The 16,844-nt window shown below is 34.0% G+C and overlaps 1 protein-coding gene across 1 annotated transcript; it reads left to right on the top strand.

The window, feature by feature from the left end:
• Window positions 1-5,596: 5,596 nt before the first annotated feature.
• On the top strand, window positions 5,597-8,560 carry LOC129286035 (BOI-related E3 ubiquitin-protein ligase 1-like). The gene is made up of 4 exons (XM_054922079.1): window positions 5,597-5,602; window positions 5,718-6,082; window positions 8,064-8,138; window positions 8,392-8,560. Exons 1-4 carry the CDS (start codon window positions 5,597-5,599, stop codon window positions 8,558-8,560), a joined length of 615 nt encoding a protein of 204 aa, XP_054778054.1.
• Window positions 8,561-16,844: the final 8,284 nt, after the last annotated feature.

Below are 16,844 nucleotides of genomic sequence, written 5' to 3'. Positions count from 1 at the left end.
ACCTATGGGTGCAGCGTGGGTTAGGCAAAATGCTTGGTATCACTGGTCCTGAATTAGACGGTGTGGATCGGGCACTTATGACACCCTGAAATTTTGAGTAGGGAGAATCCATGGTCTGAGAATGAGTGTGGAAGCCTTTGGTCAGGTGACCTTTCATAATTGGAGAGCGGGGCCACTCCAATCACATAAGCTAGACCTATATGAGATAATAGCCTATGGATTCGGCCAGATGATATAAGGAGTAGTGTAAGGCGGTTGTATTTAATCAAGTGAAATACATTATAAAGATGCATTTGTGAATAATGTTGGTTTGCTTTATGTGATATTAAATACTTAATTATTGTGATTGCCACACTTTAATATGTTTGATTAAATTACTTGGTTACTGAGATATTTATCTCACTCTCGTAGTTTAATGTTTATAGGCGAGGATTAAGCTAAGAGCAAAGGGAAGGCCTTTAAAGCTAGAGATTGATTAATCAATTGTAATGTCTCTAGTTTTATTTTTTATGCTTAATTTGAATACAATATTTGCCAACTAGGGGTCTTTCATATTGGCTTATGTTTATTTAAAGTTTACTTGCATTTGCAACCTTAAATATTGAATTTAGTCATTTTTAAATTGTCTTAGCCATAGTAGGGTCCAAATCGCTAATCTGACTATGGTAGTGTGCCAAAAAAGTTTGAACAAGTATATTTTGATTTGTTAAAGGAGTTTTACATGTTTTGAGTGATTATTTAGCTTGAATGCAAATAATTATATTTTCACCCCCTCGTTATGTTCTTTATGGTGGTTGAGTGGTCAATTCTTGTATTAGGAGTTGTTTGAAGCTTGTGACTAATTGGACAAGTGTATTAGAACATATTGAGTGTGGTTTAAACCCTTGTGAGGGCTAATTGCTTATGGTGTGAGATTTGGATACTTGGTTAATGGTTTTAAAAGCAAAAATGCAAAATTGTGGTCCTAGGTGTTCAAATTTTTTGTTTAGTGTCAGATTGACATGAAACCAAAATCATTAGCTAAATTATAAAATTATTGATGTGTGGGCGCTTGAATCATCTCAATTAGAGATTCAGGTCAAAGTTATGCGCATCAGAATTTCGTGATTGGGTAGTTGTCATGACATCTTTGCTCATGGCTTATAGATTTTTGGCTATAGCCAAATGACTCCCGGCTGTAGCCAAAACTTCACTGGAAGCGTTAGTCACGGTTTAATGTTCTCTAGTCATAGCCAAGTACCCCTATATTAAGTAAAAATGATCCTTTTTACCTTATTTTGATTTGTTTTTAATTCTATTTATTTTTCATGCTTTCCAAACACTTTTTACTCTAATTTATAATGGCTAAATGACCTTTTAAACTCAATTTTAAAATTTAATGATTTATGAGATCCCATCTCTACAAAGTTTTTTTACTTAGCTTTTTTGAGTTTTCATACAACCAAGGTTGATCCTTTTTCTTTCTATGACATCTTTAATTATTAAATTAGTTATAAATATCATGGTAGCTCTACCATAAGGTTAAGTATGTACTAATTATATGTTTAAGAATTAGAGATTTTATAGTTTGAACTTTGATGCATACGGCATGTTTGATAAAATGCTTAATAAGAAGAATTTTAGTGTATAATGGAAAATAAATGTGATAATTGTATGGTTGATAATTAGGTTGTTGTAGGAGGTAATTATTCTTCACTATGGTAGTTGGAATTGGAAATAGGGATTTTTGAAGAGAGTATTTCCATTAATAATTCAAGTATCAAATTGCTATCTATATTAGTCTCAAATATATCTATGAGATATTTGATGTAATGCTTAAGATATGTTGGAATTAAGATCTATCTATTCTACATCTTTGAATTAATTTAGACTATAAATTTTGGGTTGTAGATTGTGATATGTGTAAATATAATTTTTTTAAAAAATTTAGTTATATGTTCTTGAGAAGAGTTAGAAAAGCAAATCGTTATAAATAAGTGTTGTGTCAAAAGTATACATAGAAAATATTGTGGAGATTGAAGGATTAATGATATAAAATGGATTAATTTGAGAACTTGATTAATTACCATGTTTTTAAAATTGGGAAAGCAATTGTTAAAGTTGAATATGTCATTGAATTTCTTATATATATATATATATATATATATATATGTATATATATTTGGCCAATCTTTTATATATTAAATAGGGTGTCAAGAGGAAGGTTTGAGGAAAGTTTTAAGGAGCGAATCTTAGTGCTTGGAAGCATATCATATAAGTGGATAGTATTTCAACTGATTTATCAATAAAATTTTTTTTCAAGATATTTTTTTTACATAGATTATTCAATAACAATTATATTATATATTTAATATTGTGTTCATTAAATTATTTTTATATTGGAAAATTATAAAGAGATGTTGAAAGATATTTAAATTATGGCATGTGTATTTGTTTTTTCCCCTTATGAAGGATGCTTTCAAAATTGATGAGATTATTTTTATCAACTCTAGTTATTTTTGGGTTACTCAATAAATGCCAAACATGGACATTAGTTACGAAATTTTATTTTGGCAAGTTTTTTATGCTCAAAGCTATTCATGCAAGTTTGAAATTGAAAAAGGAAACTGTATTTTGATAGTGATGATTTTCTCGTATGCTTGAAAATAGATTTTAAGGAGACTTTATACAGGACACTGGTTGCTAACGACATTTTTATGAGCTCTGTTTTTACATTTGTTATTCATGGGTCTCGTACTCGCATTTATTTTCGTGGCTTCAAGCCACGTTTGATTAATATTACCTTTGTGAATTGTGTGTCCACGTTTGTTTTCGTAGCTCATGCTACATTTAGTTACTTACCCTTATAGACTGTATGTCTACGTTTGTCTTCATGGCATAAGCCGCATTTGGTTCTATACTCTCGTGGACTGTGTGCCCACATTTGTGAATTGCTCTGATAAATCTTAAAAAATATGAATTTTTAATTAATTGATGATTTCACATTCTAATGAATTTTAATTAGCCAATGTTACTATTTTCATTTATGTATTTGTGTAATTATGTTGACTTGTTGAGATCAAATGTTAAAGCTACTTTATCATTATAAATTTAAAGTTTTTTAATATTGAAGGTATATAGAACTTTTATTCCGAACTTACAAATTCGTTTACATTGAATTGCTTTCTCTTTAATTTATGTAACTATTATATTTTATTCATTTTAATTGTGCAAAATGTTATGGTTAAGACGTTATTCATTGAAAAATATTTTCTCAGATAGCTTGTACCTTTGTCAGATAATTCAAGGGATTTTACTACTGAATTGAAGTTGACACACCATTTTGGTTAATCTCTATTTTTTATGTAAAATTTTTATCTATGTAATGCACTTTTATAAATAATGTTATAGGTGCTCCATATAGGCTGTGATTAGGATTCTTGTTTTGTTAAATACTTTGTCTGTTAGTTGAAAGAAATTGAGCTCCTAATTGTTATGATATTTGTTTGAAAATTTGTATTATATAATTTTAAAAGATTCCATTTACTGGGAAGTTTTTGCCAAAAAATTTTCAAAAATATTAGGACTTCATTAAAATGAACACTATTTTTAAAATTGAAAAATTTCTTAAATTAAACTTCAAGGATGTATATTTAGGTATATATCCTGTACCGGTTACTCATATCGGGTGTGACATTCTAGGCACTTATACATGATGAAGATCAGTAGGGTCTCATTGTTTCGACAGCAACACGTCTTCAGTGTTGATTTGTAGTGTCATTTTGAGCATCTCCGATGACGAGTTTGAGGAGGTCAGCGAGGTAGGGGCTACGAGAGACGTGGGCTCTAGCTGAACTTTGATATGGGACTTGGACAAGCTCCATGGATTGATTGAAGAAGGTGCATCTTTCATCGGTGGGGGAGTTGGAGGGCACCGTCGACGTCAGAGTTTGAGGCCAAGGTGGACCAGACAATGGCAAGCCAGTAATATCTCCAAAGAGCCAAGTCCTCTCTCTCCTCCACACTCTCCCCCCTCGTCCTCTCCCTCCTCCCTCTCTCTCTCTCCCTCTCCCTCCTCCAATTTCTTCATGGTGACGAGCCTTTTCATGGCATTCTCTTGCGTCAACAAAATCCACGATCAGCCATCATGGTGTCATGCATGCATGGAAATGAAGAATATAGAGAAGAAATGGAAGAAAAGGTGAAAAATGTAGGGAGGACGTCGAAGCTATGGCTAAGATAAAGGGGAGAGAGACTATAGGAAGGAGAGAGAGAGAGAGAGAGGAAGGGGAGAGACAGGGGGGAGAGAGAAGGTGTAAGTAGGGTTGCACAAAAGACAGGATGGCACTGGACTTCACCCTAACCCGAAGTCCAGTCTCTTTCATGAAAAGGACTGAGTTAGGCAACCCGTAGTCCAGTCTTGTCTAGTGATAACCCGAAGATTAACAAGATCGGACTTGGTCCATAGGACTGGGAGACTGGTCCTGTCAGTCCAGTACTCACTTAGCTTTTTTTTTTCTCTTTTTATTCTATGAGAGGAAATAATCTATTCCAACATAATAAACTCAATTAAAATAGTAAAAAAACTTATAATAATAATAAATCCATAATAATTTCTAACAATAAGAAAAAATATTTATGTTATAATCCAAATGATTTAAATTTATAACTTTAACAAAAACAATACTCAACAAAATTCAACAACACTATATTACAACAATAATTTAGAAACAAACTTAACAAATCTTCATACAATCATTTCTTTAGCATCAATTACACTTCAAACATTTGAAAAATAAATTAATTATAATTATAATAAAAGAAATTAATAGGACTGGACTGGATCAAGTGGTCCGGATGCCTGGTCTCTTGTCCAATCCAACCCGAAGAAATAGTCTGGTCTTTTTAGTCTTTTTGGTCTTGAAGGACCAGTGACTATACAGATCAAACAAGACTGAGACTATCTCGGGTTGGACTGGATCAGATAGGACTGAAAGACTTTTGCACAACCCTAGGTGGAAGAGCGATCAATAGGTGGACGAGGGGAGGGATTTTTTAAATTATTAAAAAAATATAAAAATATATTGGTGGAACCCGTAATGCAATATTTTATAATAAGTAAATTATTAAAAAAATTTAATGTGAGCCCAACTAATGGAAAAAATTAACAATACAAACGACAGGATGAAAAATTTAAAAATTTTAATAATTAAGAGGTATAAATGATTTATAATTAAATTTAAGGTCATTGTGTGCTTTTACGATTAGTTTGGAAATAAAATTGACCTTAGTCTAAATTTAAAATAAAAACAATTCCTTAATTGTCAATTTTTTTTTACAAAATATTTATTAAAAAAACTACAAATTTAAAACATGACAATTAAATCAAATGATTTAAAGATGACCGGCTCTCCATGCTTGTGAGTATCATGAAACTGGTTCTAGTCACATACTCACATGCAAAACAGCGCACAGTGAAAAAGTCAGAAATGAATGATATCCCTAATAATTATATCTTCAGATCCAACTTTGCCCCAAATTCACATATAAGCCCAATTCAATCTGATACTCAACTGCAGGTCCAAGGATCTTGTTTGCAAATATGTTCCTTGTTGAAATGACCGTATTACCTCTTGTTTGAAAATTAGAGAATCATCATGTGATGGCTCTGTTCGACCCTAGTTTTCTTCCTTTCTCTTTTTCTCCTCCACTCTTCTTTTTCTTCCTCTTCCGATAAGACATATTCGTTGAGGCAATCTAAGGCATTGATATCGGGAATCCAAGAGGCAATGACGAAGAAGCTGATAGAGAAAGACGAAAAGATCCAGAGGATGGGGAAGATGAATTGGGTCCTTCAAAAAAGAGTGAAAAGCTTGTGTGTGGAGAATCAAATCTGGAGGGAACTGGCCCAGACTGATGAAGCCACCGCGAATTCCATGCGCAGCAATCTGGAACAAGTTCTCGCGCACGTCGGCGAGGACAGCCACGACGGCGGCAGACCGGCTCCCAGGCAGACGACGCCGAGTCAAGCTGCAGAAGCGCCGACGAGGAAGGACAGTGCACAATGCGGCTGGTGCGGCGACAACGTCGGGCGGAAGGATGTGTAAGAAGTGGTCAGAGAATCGATAGTGCTGTTGCTGGGAATTAGTTTCCTGCTCGTCCTACCTGGGATAAGATCTTAATTTGGATGGTCAAATTTAAAATATTATTATTTTATTATTATATATTATATTTATTTAAATAAAAATTTATAAAAATTATAAAATAATTTTAATAAATTTTTTATTTTTAATCCACTCTAAATTTAATTTAAAATGTTTAATTTAATATTAAAATTTTTATAATTAATATATATAGCTTATTTAGATATACAATTCAGGACTATATTAAAAATAAAAAATTTATTAAAATTATTTTATAATTTTTATTTAAATAAATATAATATATAATAATATTTTATCCATATTTAATTTTAACCATCCACTACTAAAAAATTAAATTTAACGAGGGACGAATCCCTCGCTAAATGCCATTTTTCATAGTTAAATTGCATTTTAACTATAAATTTTATCTCTCACTAAATTTGTAGTTAAAAAAGGGCTCGCTAAATTTAGCGAGGAATTGTATTTCCTTCGCTAATTAGTGAGAGATTTAGCAAGGGATTGAATCCCTCGCTGATCCCTCGCTAAATATGCTTATATTTAAAAATAATTATGCCACATCACTCGCCATGTGTGATGTCAACTTGTGACATGTCATCAACAACCTCATGCTTTGTCAACCACTATGCGACAACTCATGACACGTCATTGTCCACCTTGCGCCATGTTACTTGCTCCTTACCATGTGACAACTCATGACACGTTATTGTCCACCTTGCGCCATGTTACTTGCTCCTTATCATATCATATATTCATCATGTTTATGTCAAAGCCAAGGTTTGAACCCTTGACCTCATACCTTCCAAGCTTTATGCTCTCCTTCTTTGCCAGTTGAACTGAAAGGCACCTACAAGCATTATATGATAAATTATATATATATATATATATATATATATTATTATTTAACTACATAAATATATCAAATAATATATTATAAAAATACACACATATACATATTACATTTTATTTTCAATTATTAATATGTTAAAATATTTATATTTTATTTAAATTATTATTTTTATATTTTTTAATAAATATTATTTTATTAATGAAAATCAACTTAAAATAAAAAAATATTAAATAATTTTATTATGAATATTTTAGTTAATTTTTAAATTTAATTATTATTTTTAAATAAAAATAATTAAATGTATAATTAAAAGTCATTGTCAAAGGTAATTTTTTTTGTAGTAATTAGCTAGGGATAGAATCTCTCGCTAAATCCCTCGCTAATTATCTTATTTTAGAAATGGATTGACAGTCCTTCACTATTTTCCTTACTAATTCTCTTATTTTAGAGAGGGATTGACAGTCCCTCGCTAATTTCCTCGCTAATTTTAAGTCAAGCTACGAAATCAACATCCCTCACTAATTTCCTTGCTAACTTGGTATTTTAGAAAAGAATAGATGATCCCTCACTAAATTTCTTCACTAATTTGCATTTTTCTAGTAGTGATCTATTTTTAAATCTGGATAGTTCATATCTCATCTCAAGGATGAGCACATGACGCTTATCTTTGGGATGACCCTAGCCATGCAAGCACCTATGTCTGTATACAATGTGGGACTCGATTTGGGTGTTCATTATTTTGATGAGATCTGAACCATGCAGATTTTGATCTAGATAGTCTAGATTTAACCCATTATTATTATTATTATTATTATTATTTTTTTTTTTTTTTTAAAATAAAGATTTATAAAAATTATAAAATAATTTTAATAAATTTTTTATTTTGAGGGGGAAGTATATTTAATTTGAAGAGTCCAATTTAATATTAAAATTTTTATAATTAATATATATTGATTATTTAGATATACTCTACACAATTAGGACTATATTAAAAATAAAAAATTTATTTTAAAAAATATATATATAATTTGAATGGATTATCGTGATGAGCACCCAAATTAAACTCATATAATGTGCGTGTCCACAGTTCGGAACTGTCCGGTATGCCATTCCAGCATGAACGCCAATGTTCATGTCAACTTCTCTCAGCAATTTTTCCTTTTTCATTTTACCTGTTCGAAGAACAGATTTCGGAAGGGGGGAAAACAAAACAAAACTTGAAAATTCTTTTATTGATACACCTTCTTCTTCTGGTTCTCTTTTTTCTTTTTTTGACTCTGTCTGGTTCTTTTTTGTTGGGATATGATCATATGAATGCAATGATAATTTAACTTGTTTGATATTAAGAAGAAGAGACACAAATTGGTGTGAGTAATGAGTAATATAATGTTGATTAATTAGAGGGTGGACGCTGGACATGGAGCTGGAGGTGTATAAAGCAAAAGGAGGTTGCTTTGCTTGGACTGCCTCAACGAATATGTCTCCTCATGAGAGGAAGAGAAAGAAGAGCGGGGTAGAAGGGAGGGGAAGAAAACCAGGATCGGACAGCCATCGCATGGTGATTAACTGATTATTTTTCTTATCGAACGAAGGGTAATATGGTCATTTCAACGAGGAACATATTTTCAAACAACGTTCTTGGGCCTGCAGTGGAGTGTCAGATTTAATTGGGCCTTATATGCGAATTTGTTGCTTCCAAGGGCCTTCTGTTAGATTCTCCCTTGTCCAATTTGGAAGGTGATCTTGCGATTAAAAACAATGCTGAGCGGCTTCCTGTTGATGCTCCTGTTTTCGGAGAAATTTCGGATCCAATTTAAAATTGCTCGTGGCAAACGGTTAGTTCCAACTTTTCCTTCTGAATTATTCCTCTGAGAAGAGGAATGAAGAGATTCGCCGAACAATCTGAAATCAACCAGCCAATGATTCTTTGCAGAAATCTTAAAAAAGAAGAAGAAGAAGAAGAAGCCCCGTCCCTGAATTATCATCTCCTGCATGCCAGAGTTTATTTCCTGCGCAACACACAGATTCCAAATAGTTAACCTAACCATTCCATGAAATTCTTGATTAGTGACTTGATTTCTTTTCCACCAAATTAGACTGATCAACAGCACAATTTTCCTAACTAAACTCTGATTTCCTTCCCTAAGGAGCTTCATGAAGAAGTTTTTTTTGATTAAGAAGGCAAGCAAAAGCTTGGAAGTACAAGGAAAATACAGAAAACACTGAACAGAAAGGCTAAGCCTAAGCAGATACCAAATGTTGTAAATCACTTTGATACATCCCCATGTAATAATCAGGAATTGTGGACAGGACAATTGTATTGAAAACATCATGATGTGCATTTTTAGCAATGATGTCAGCACATCTTAGGGCCTCCCGCAGACAGTGGAAGATCTCAATTTCCCAATCATGGAAGAGAAGCTCCCTAGTTTCAATAATTTCTATTTGCAGTGGGTGGTCAAGACCATGTTCTCTCCAAAGATAGTTGAGGGCTTCTTGTGAATAAGTAAACAGTTGGATTTTCTTGAAATTGTAGAGCTTACCAACTTCTAGCCCAATCTTGATAGCAAGAATTTCCGCAGCTGTTGAGGGATAGGATCCTAAATTCTTCTTGAAACCTAGTATCCAATCTCCCTTGTTATTTTGAATGACTCCTCTACAAGCTGCTTCAAGGTGTCTTCGAACCGAACCATCAACATTTATTCTCATCACACCTAGGGGAGGTGGGTGCCAAAAAGTTGTTGCAGGTTCAGATGCTGGGAAAATCTTGTGATTGAGCTTGTCTTTTGTGGTGCTTTCCATCAAGTTATGCATGCAACAATGAAGGATCTCCTCAGGATTTGCACCTTTGCCTTCGAATATGAATCTACATCTTTGTGTCCATAATAGCCAGCAGATATAACTAAAAGTCTTGAACCAATGCCATTTTTGTACTTGTTTAATGCCTGGGTTGTGAGTCAAGTTCCATCTAAGCCAAACCTGTAAGTCACAGCTAAAGAAAGCAGATATATAGTTAGGATGAATCAAGGCTCTCCAAATATGTTTTGCTCTCTCACAATCTCTCAAAATGTGTCTGACACTCTCCTCACCATGGTACTCAAAAGGACATTTAGGTGAAGAAGTAAGGCCTCTCTTAGCTCGAAGAGAGTTTGTGAGAATTTTTCCACAGGTGACTTGCCATACAAATAGTTCACTTTCTCAGGTAGCTGACATTTCCATATTTTACACCAAAAGGGATCTACTATATCATTTTCAGACTTTGAGATGAAGGCATAAGCAAATTTCACAGAGAATTTTCCATCGTGAGATGGTCTGTCACCACAACACATCATTAGAAGTAGAAGATGGTGGTTTTGTGCATTTCAAGATATTAATTACATGAGCTAGAAAGTATTTAGACCATTCAAAGAAATTCCATGCTCCCGAAGGTAACACAAAGTCACTGACAGTTGTTGTGTGGTTTATCAGATTCAAGTTTTAGTAGTAAGAGAACTTAATGGCTTATCAAAAGGTGCCCATAGGTCCCACCAAAAGTTAGTAGATTTGCCATTATGTATTTTCTTTCCAACCCCCATAAGAAATGTGTCCCACTGCAGTGATTACTTTCCAAACAAGGAAAGAGGACTTAAACTTGACAATAGTGGGAAATTCTTCAGAACCGCAGTTGTATTTGGCTTTGAGACATTTTACCTATAAGCAGCCTTGATTTTTCAATAAACCCCAACAAACCTTCATGATGAAAGTTTTATTTTGGATTTCAAGGTCTTTAAGTCCTAACCTGCCAATCTTTTTGCTCTTTATAATGTTCTTCTAAGATACTAGATGCATTTTCTTGAAATTTTCATTCTGGCTCCAAAGGAAACTACAACTAAGTTGCTCAATCTCTTTCAACACTCCTTTTGGTAGAAGGGTAGATTGCATTTGATAAGAAGGTAGAGCATTGAGGACCGATTTAATTAAGACTGATCTCCCTACCATAGATAAAAATTTGCTTTTCCAAGTTGATAAGCGAGCACGTACTTTCTTAGTAATATGAGAGAAGGTAGACTTGGTGATTTTGTTGGATAAGGGGGCGCAGCGGAAGATTAAAATTTCAAAGTCCCTATCCTGATATGGACCAAACGAACTCGTTTAAGTCAATGTAGATAGAAGAGTTACTTTTTAATTCTTTAAACTTAGGGCACGTTCTCTTCAAGAGTTTGGATCTCAGGAGCTAACAACGTAGATCTGCTCCCTCTACCAATATCCACACGAACAGCTCTCTAACTCGAATAGTGTGCTTGCATTTCCAGCATCCGTTCTTCTTTGAATGTTATTTTTTCTTTTTATAGGGTGTTTCGTGGCTCTCAAAGTATTTTTGCCATCAGAACTTTTTTAATTCTCTCCTCCTTTATAAAGAACGTCCCTATTTATATATAGTATATAGATAAGGGTTTTTGTCTTCCACTTAAAAGCCCACAAAATTTAATTAAATTTATTTCATAAATTTAATCCATAATATCATATCTAATTTGAATTTATCTTATAAATTTAAATTATAAAACTAATATGATATTCTCTTATATCATGTTAGTTATTAAATTTAATTTATCATATAAAATTAAATTTAAAACTAACATAATATAACATAACATAATATATATCACATATACATATTATATTATATATACATGAATATATATATACACATATATATTTTAAATATATATATATATTATCTATATTTAATTTTATATATCATATATATCATATATATATATTTGATATATGTATATACACACACACATATGGATATATATATATATATAATTATATTTTGAATTTTATATTTCATATAAATACAAATATAAATATTTATCAAATAAATATTCAAATATATATATATATAAATAAAATTCATTCACCCTATATTACATTCATTGAATCTAAATATATTCCAGATTCAATGAACTTGGACATTATAGCTCGAGTTGGGCTATTCTTGTGTGCGACCCTGTAGGCCTATATGAAATTGACAGTGGGCTAATTACGCTATTAGCCCATAAGTCACAAATGGCCTCTAGCAAGACATTGCAACTACCCAATTTATATGGGGATCAATGATCTGATATAACCTATCATGCAACCATATCACATCCCTTTTGTCACGTGATATTTCGGTCAAGTATGAGATATGAAATTGTCTTTCTCCTTTACCTGATCGTTACTTTCTCGATCTCTGAGTAGACTGACAGTAGCAATGAAAAAAATCCTTTCCATTATAGTATGACCATATATTTTCTCAGTCTTACTCATCGAGGGGCCCAGTAATATCTCTTACTTAATGTGAGGAACAAATTCCATCTTGATAACTCATATTCCTTTGCATGAATATCACTAAACTTAATCATAGTCTTTATAATCACCAGGTGATCAGTCAAAGGTGACTTTTGACAAGGTCAAAGTTCGATGATCATCATGTAAGAATCCATGATGATCTCAGGTTAAAGGGCTTAGTGATATAGTTACATATGAGATAAGCTTATGACTTATACCATGCAGCTTTCTTATAGCGGGTCGATCCAGCACCTTGTACTCTTTTAAGTGCCTATGACTTTAATTTGTATATCTATAATTAATCAAAGTCATACTAGTCTTATTTCATCTATGATCCCTCAAAGATGACCGACCAGGGACATTTAAGATAATTACTATAGTTTGTCCAGGGATATAGTTATCATATGGAATATGCAATTGTTATGATAATAAAAAAAATTCATTAAATAACAATGTGCATAGTATAATGATTAGCCTTAGGGCACAATTTTCAATAGATGCTTGAGTGAATAAGAGGAACCTTAAGGTATTTTCCCAAGTCTCTAGTGATGCCAATACCAAGAATATGACATAAGGAAGAGGAGCGGTTCAAATGAACATTTTTGGAAAAGAAAGCCTTTGATTTGGCTAAGTTGATTTTATGTCCCAAAACAACACAAAAAATCTTCATGACTTGCTTGATTACCTCCATTTGATTCTCTGTCACCTCTGCAAAGAGGAGAAGGTCGTCGGCAAAAAAGAGATGAGAAACACAAGGCCCATTATTACCAAAAACCTAAGGCTTCCATCTTTACGCATTACATTCAGTTTGAATGAGGTGGCTGAGACGTTTCATAGATATGACAAAGAGCTAGGAACTAAGAGGATCACCTTGCCTAGCAGCTCTAGAAGGGTTAAAAAAAGGTCCTTCCTCACCATTCCAGAGTACTTTCAAGGATACTGAAGAAATTGTAGCCATGATGATATCCACAAAACTACGGTCTAGACCAGGGCACATGAGTGAATTATCTATAAATCTCCAATCCAATCTATCAAAATCCTTTTTCATATTAACTTTGACAACAATAAAGCCCTTTCTACCCGATTTTGTTCGCATATGATGAATGATCTCTTGTGCTATGATGATATTGTCACAGCTAGAGCGCCTTGAGATAAAACTACATTGATAAGGCGCAATAATCCCATTCATGATAGATTGAAACCTATGGGGAAGCACTTTGGTGATAATTTTAAAGCTAATATTACAGAGTGAGATAGGTCTCAAATCCTTTAAAGAGATAGGGTTCTCTATTTTAGGAATAAGAACAATGTTAGCATGATTAATGAGCTTCATATTCTGGGGGTTGAGAGAGATATCTTTTACCAAATGGTAGATCTTGATGCCTACTATATCCCATTAGGATTGAAAGAAGTGGGATTATAAACCATCAGGCCCCGGAGCTTTAAAGGCTCCCATTGAGAATGCTGCATTTTTAATCTCCACATCATCCACATGACGTTGTAACCAAAGAAGGGCCGATAGTGAAATAGATGGAAACAAGGAAGGCATCTCAAGATGGGGAATAACATTTGGGTCGGAGGTATAGAGATCAGAGAAGAAATTACTTGCCATATTCATAAATAAGGTCTCATCACTAACCTAGGTGCCATTACTGTCTTGGAGGGATGAAATTATCTGACGTTTTCTTTTGATAATAGTAAAAGCATGGAAAAATCTTGTGTTATGATATTCCCACTTCAACCACTTGCAACGGGATTTTTTGAACTATAAAAGTTTTTCTTGAGCCTCTAATTTGTGATAAGTCTCCTATAGTTTGACTTCTAGCTTAAGAAGACCATTATTTAAATTAGAAGCCTTGGCTCTATCAATACTCTCAAGCCGTCTAAGAATTTGTCTCTTTTATTTAAGAATGTTCCCAACATGATCCTCATTCCAGATTTTAGCTAATTCTTAGAAAATAATGCGTCCCTCTTCCTAGTCATAATCTTTCCAAACATAAGAAACAACATCTTTAAAGGAGTCTTCAATAGCCCAGGTAGCTTGATACACAAATTTACTATTATGGGTAGGCCGATGAATCTTGGAGGCTGTGTGTAGAATAATAATTTTGTGGTCTGATTTGAACTTTAAGTCATGGTAGACTCGTGAGTGGGGGAAAGAGGTAAGCCAATTGTAATTGCTAAGAACCCAATCTAGTTTTTCTATGACACCATTTTTCTCCCATGTGAAATGATTGTTAAGATCACTCATTTCTATCAAGCCACTATCAAGGATACAATTATTAAAATGTTCCATAGATAGAGGGTTTGGTGCTACCCCTCCCTCTTTATCTCCCTGGCTTCTGATAGCATTAAAATCACCCATGATAATCTAAGGGTCTTCAGTGGATTCAGAAATAGCTGAGATAGAAGCCTACAGTAATTTACGCTTGATATAGTTTGTCTCACCATAGACAAAAGTAGCAAAGAGACTAGAACTGGAGGAACTCAATGATTTTACAGTGGAGAATTTGAACAGTAGAGGCTAAATATTCAATTGAAGTAGTATTTTGATTCTAAAGAACCCATATACCTTCAGCAAAGCCTGTAGCTTCAACACCTATCCAATTACTAAAACCCAATTTTCTGACAACTGAATTAGCACGATGGCCACTATTTCTTGTTTCAATTAAGCATAAAACATCAATGGCATTTCTTTTCACAATATCTCTAATGGTTAAGGGGAAAGATCGGCTTCCAGCACCCCTACAATTCCATGATACAATGATTATAAAACTAAAAAGGTAGAGGAGTGAAAACTCACTGATCCATCCTCGATTGAACAGGGCTTTTAGAGCCTTCAAACTTCAATTTGGCTACAGCAACTATACCTTTATCCTAAGGACCTTTCCCTTATGTGATGAATGATAGTTGGGGGTTAGGTAGTTTAATTGTTGGGGTTATGCTTGGTATGTTTTGGGTGCAAGATATGGTAGGGGTTGGTGAGATCATGGGTTTGGATAGGTTAGTTAGGGATGGAGATGACGGAGGCAGGATAGGGGCTTCAGCTTGTTTAGCATTTGAAACATCAGAGATCACATTGAACCTGGACTTTTTTTCCTCACAGTCACTCATCTGGCCTAGTTGGCCACGGACCATAACGTGCTCTCTCTACATATTATTCTTAGAAGAATTTTTTTTTATTTAGAGGTGGAAAATCAGCCTCATTAAAAAGGCTTTATTGGGGAGGTGTGGATTGGGTTTAAAGTTAGTCCATGGGTTGGGGGCTTAAGGTTTTCTTTTCCTTTAGCTTGGGTGTGGGCTTAGGCCTAAATTCAAATCTTTGACTAAAAGCTTGTTTATCTTTCTCGTGGGACAAAGGCAAAGTCAAAGGCTTGGGATCCTTAGTAATGATAGCTTTTTGAATGGTGGCATTAGACCTGGCAATTTCCTTATTTTCTTTACTTCTTGAGATTCCATCTAGATCTTCTTCTTCTCTAAGATTCTTGATAACAGCACATCTGGATTTTTGCTCAAAATTGACTTCTTTTCGACTACTTTGCCATAGGCCTGCATCTTGCTTTGAGTTTCTCTCTGCTTATTGTGTCTTGAGATTTGAGCTTTTTGGGTTTGGAGATGTGAATGGGACATCCAGGTTCCAAATATCTCATCCGTCGTCGGAAATTTTTTCTCCAATAGTGTTGATGCTGGTGAGCTGGGTGATGATGAATGTGCGCATTCATGCATTTGTTTATCAAAATTGCACTTCTATGGACACGCTTCCCGACAATGGCCGTATCTCCTGCAAGCAAAACATATGAGTTTGAGTCCCTCATGCTCTATGTTAAATAAGGAACCAACTGCAATAATTCGAGGGACTAGCTATTTCTGTAAATCAAGTTTGACACATATATGTGCAAATTGCCCAGTTCAACTTTGGCGTTCTGGGCTGTAAAATTAGCAAGCGTTTTTAGATCAACCTTCAAGGTTCGGCTGATTCTGTCTTCTAATCTTGAGATGAAATGCTTATTGTAGCAGTGTGTTGGGATATGTGGAATGCATACCCACGTAACGATTCTGTGAAGTGGGTTTTAAAAAGGATCAAAATAAGGAGTCCATTTTTATACTAGCAAGCAGTGTTGTTTAAATACTCAGAGACCTTCATATAGTGGTGTTGCCAATCATCTTTGCTAGTGAATCTAACTACAAAGTAGTTATTTAGGAGATTGACCATCTCAAAATCCAAAGTGCCCCGCATATGTCGAAGGCCTTCCTTAAGAGTGGATAGACTGAAACGTCTACCCAAAATAATGAGAACTAGCCCATAATTCCAGAGTCTGCACTAGTTGTTATATTCCTCCAGTGTAATAGGAACTACTGGGTATACCTTCATGAGTTTCTTCATGTATTCATCTAGTTCTGGCATTTTCCAGAAGATATCATCTTCATCTATTAGGATGTCTTCTTAGTCATATAGAGATCCACTGTTCACAACTCCATTGAAGCTCAGCAAGGATGCCTTGTAAGATAGATGTTTCGGTGCGTCTTTAGCTTTCAAT

Source organism: Prosopis cineraria, unplaced genomic scaffold, assembly GCF_029017545.1.
Source record: "Prosopis cineraria cultivar Desert tree isolate PC_DT_omini unplaced genomic scaffold, ASM2901754v1 PC11, whole genome shotgun sequence".
NCBI lineage: Eukaryota > Viridiplantae > Streptophyta > Magnoliopsida > Fabales > Fabaceae > Prosopis > Prosopis cineraria.
This window is presented reverse-complemented; position numbering and strand designations above follow the sequence as displayed.

What these genes read in the sequence shown, in the direction of transcription:
- LOC129286035 (XM_054922079.1), top strand. An exon ending in AACGTCGGGCGGAAGGATGT is followed by an intron (nt 6,083 to 8,063) that starts GTAAGAAGTGGT and finishes AACTCATATAAT; the next exon opens with GTGCGTGTCCACAGTTCGGA. An exon ending in GTTCATGTCAACTTCTCTCA is followed by an intron (nt 8,139 to 8,391) that starts GCAATTTTTCCT and finishes TTGATTAATTAG; the next exon opens with AGGGTGGACGCTGGACATGG.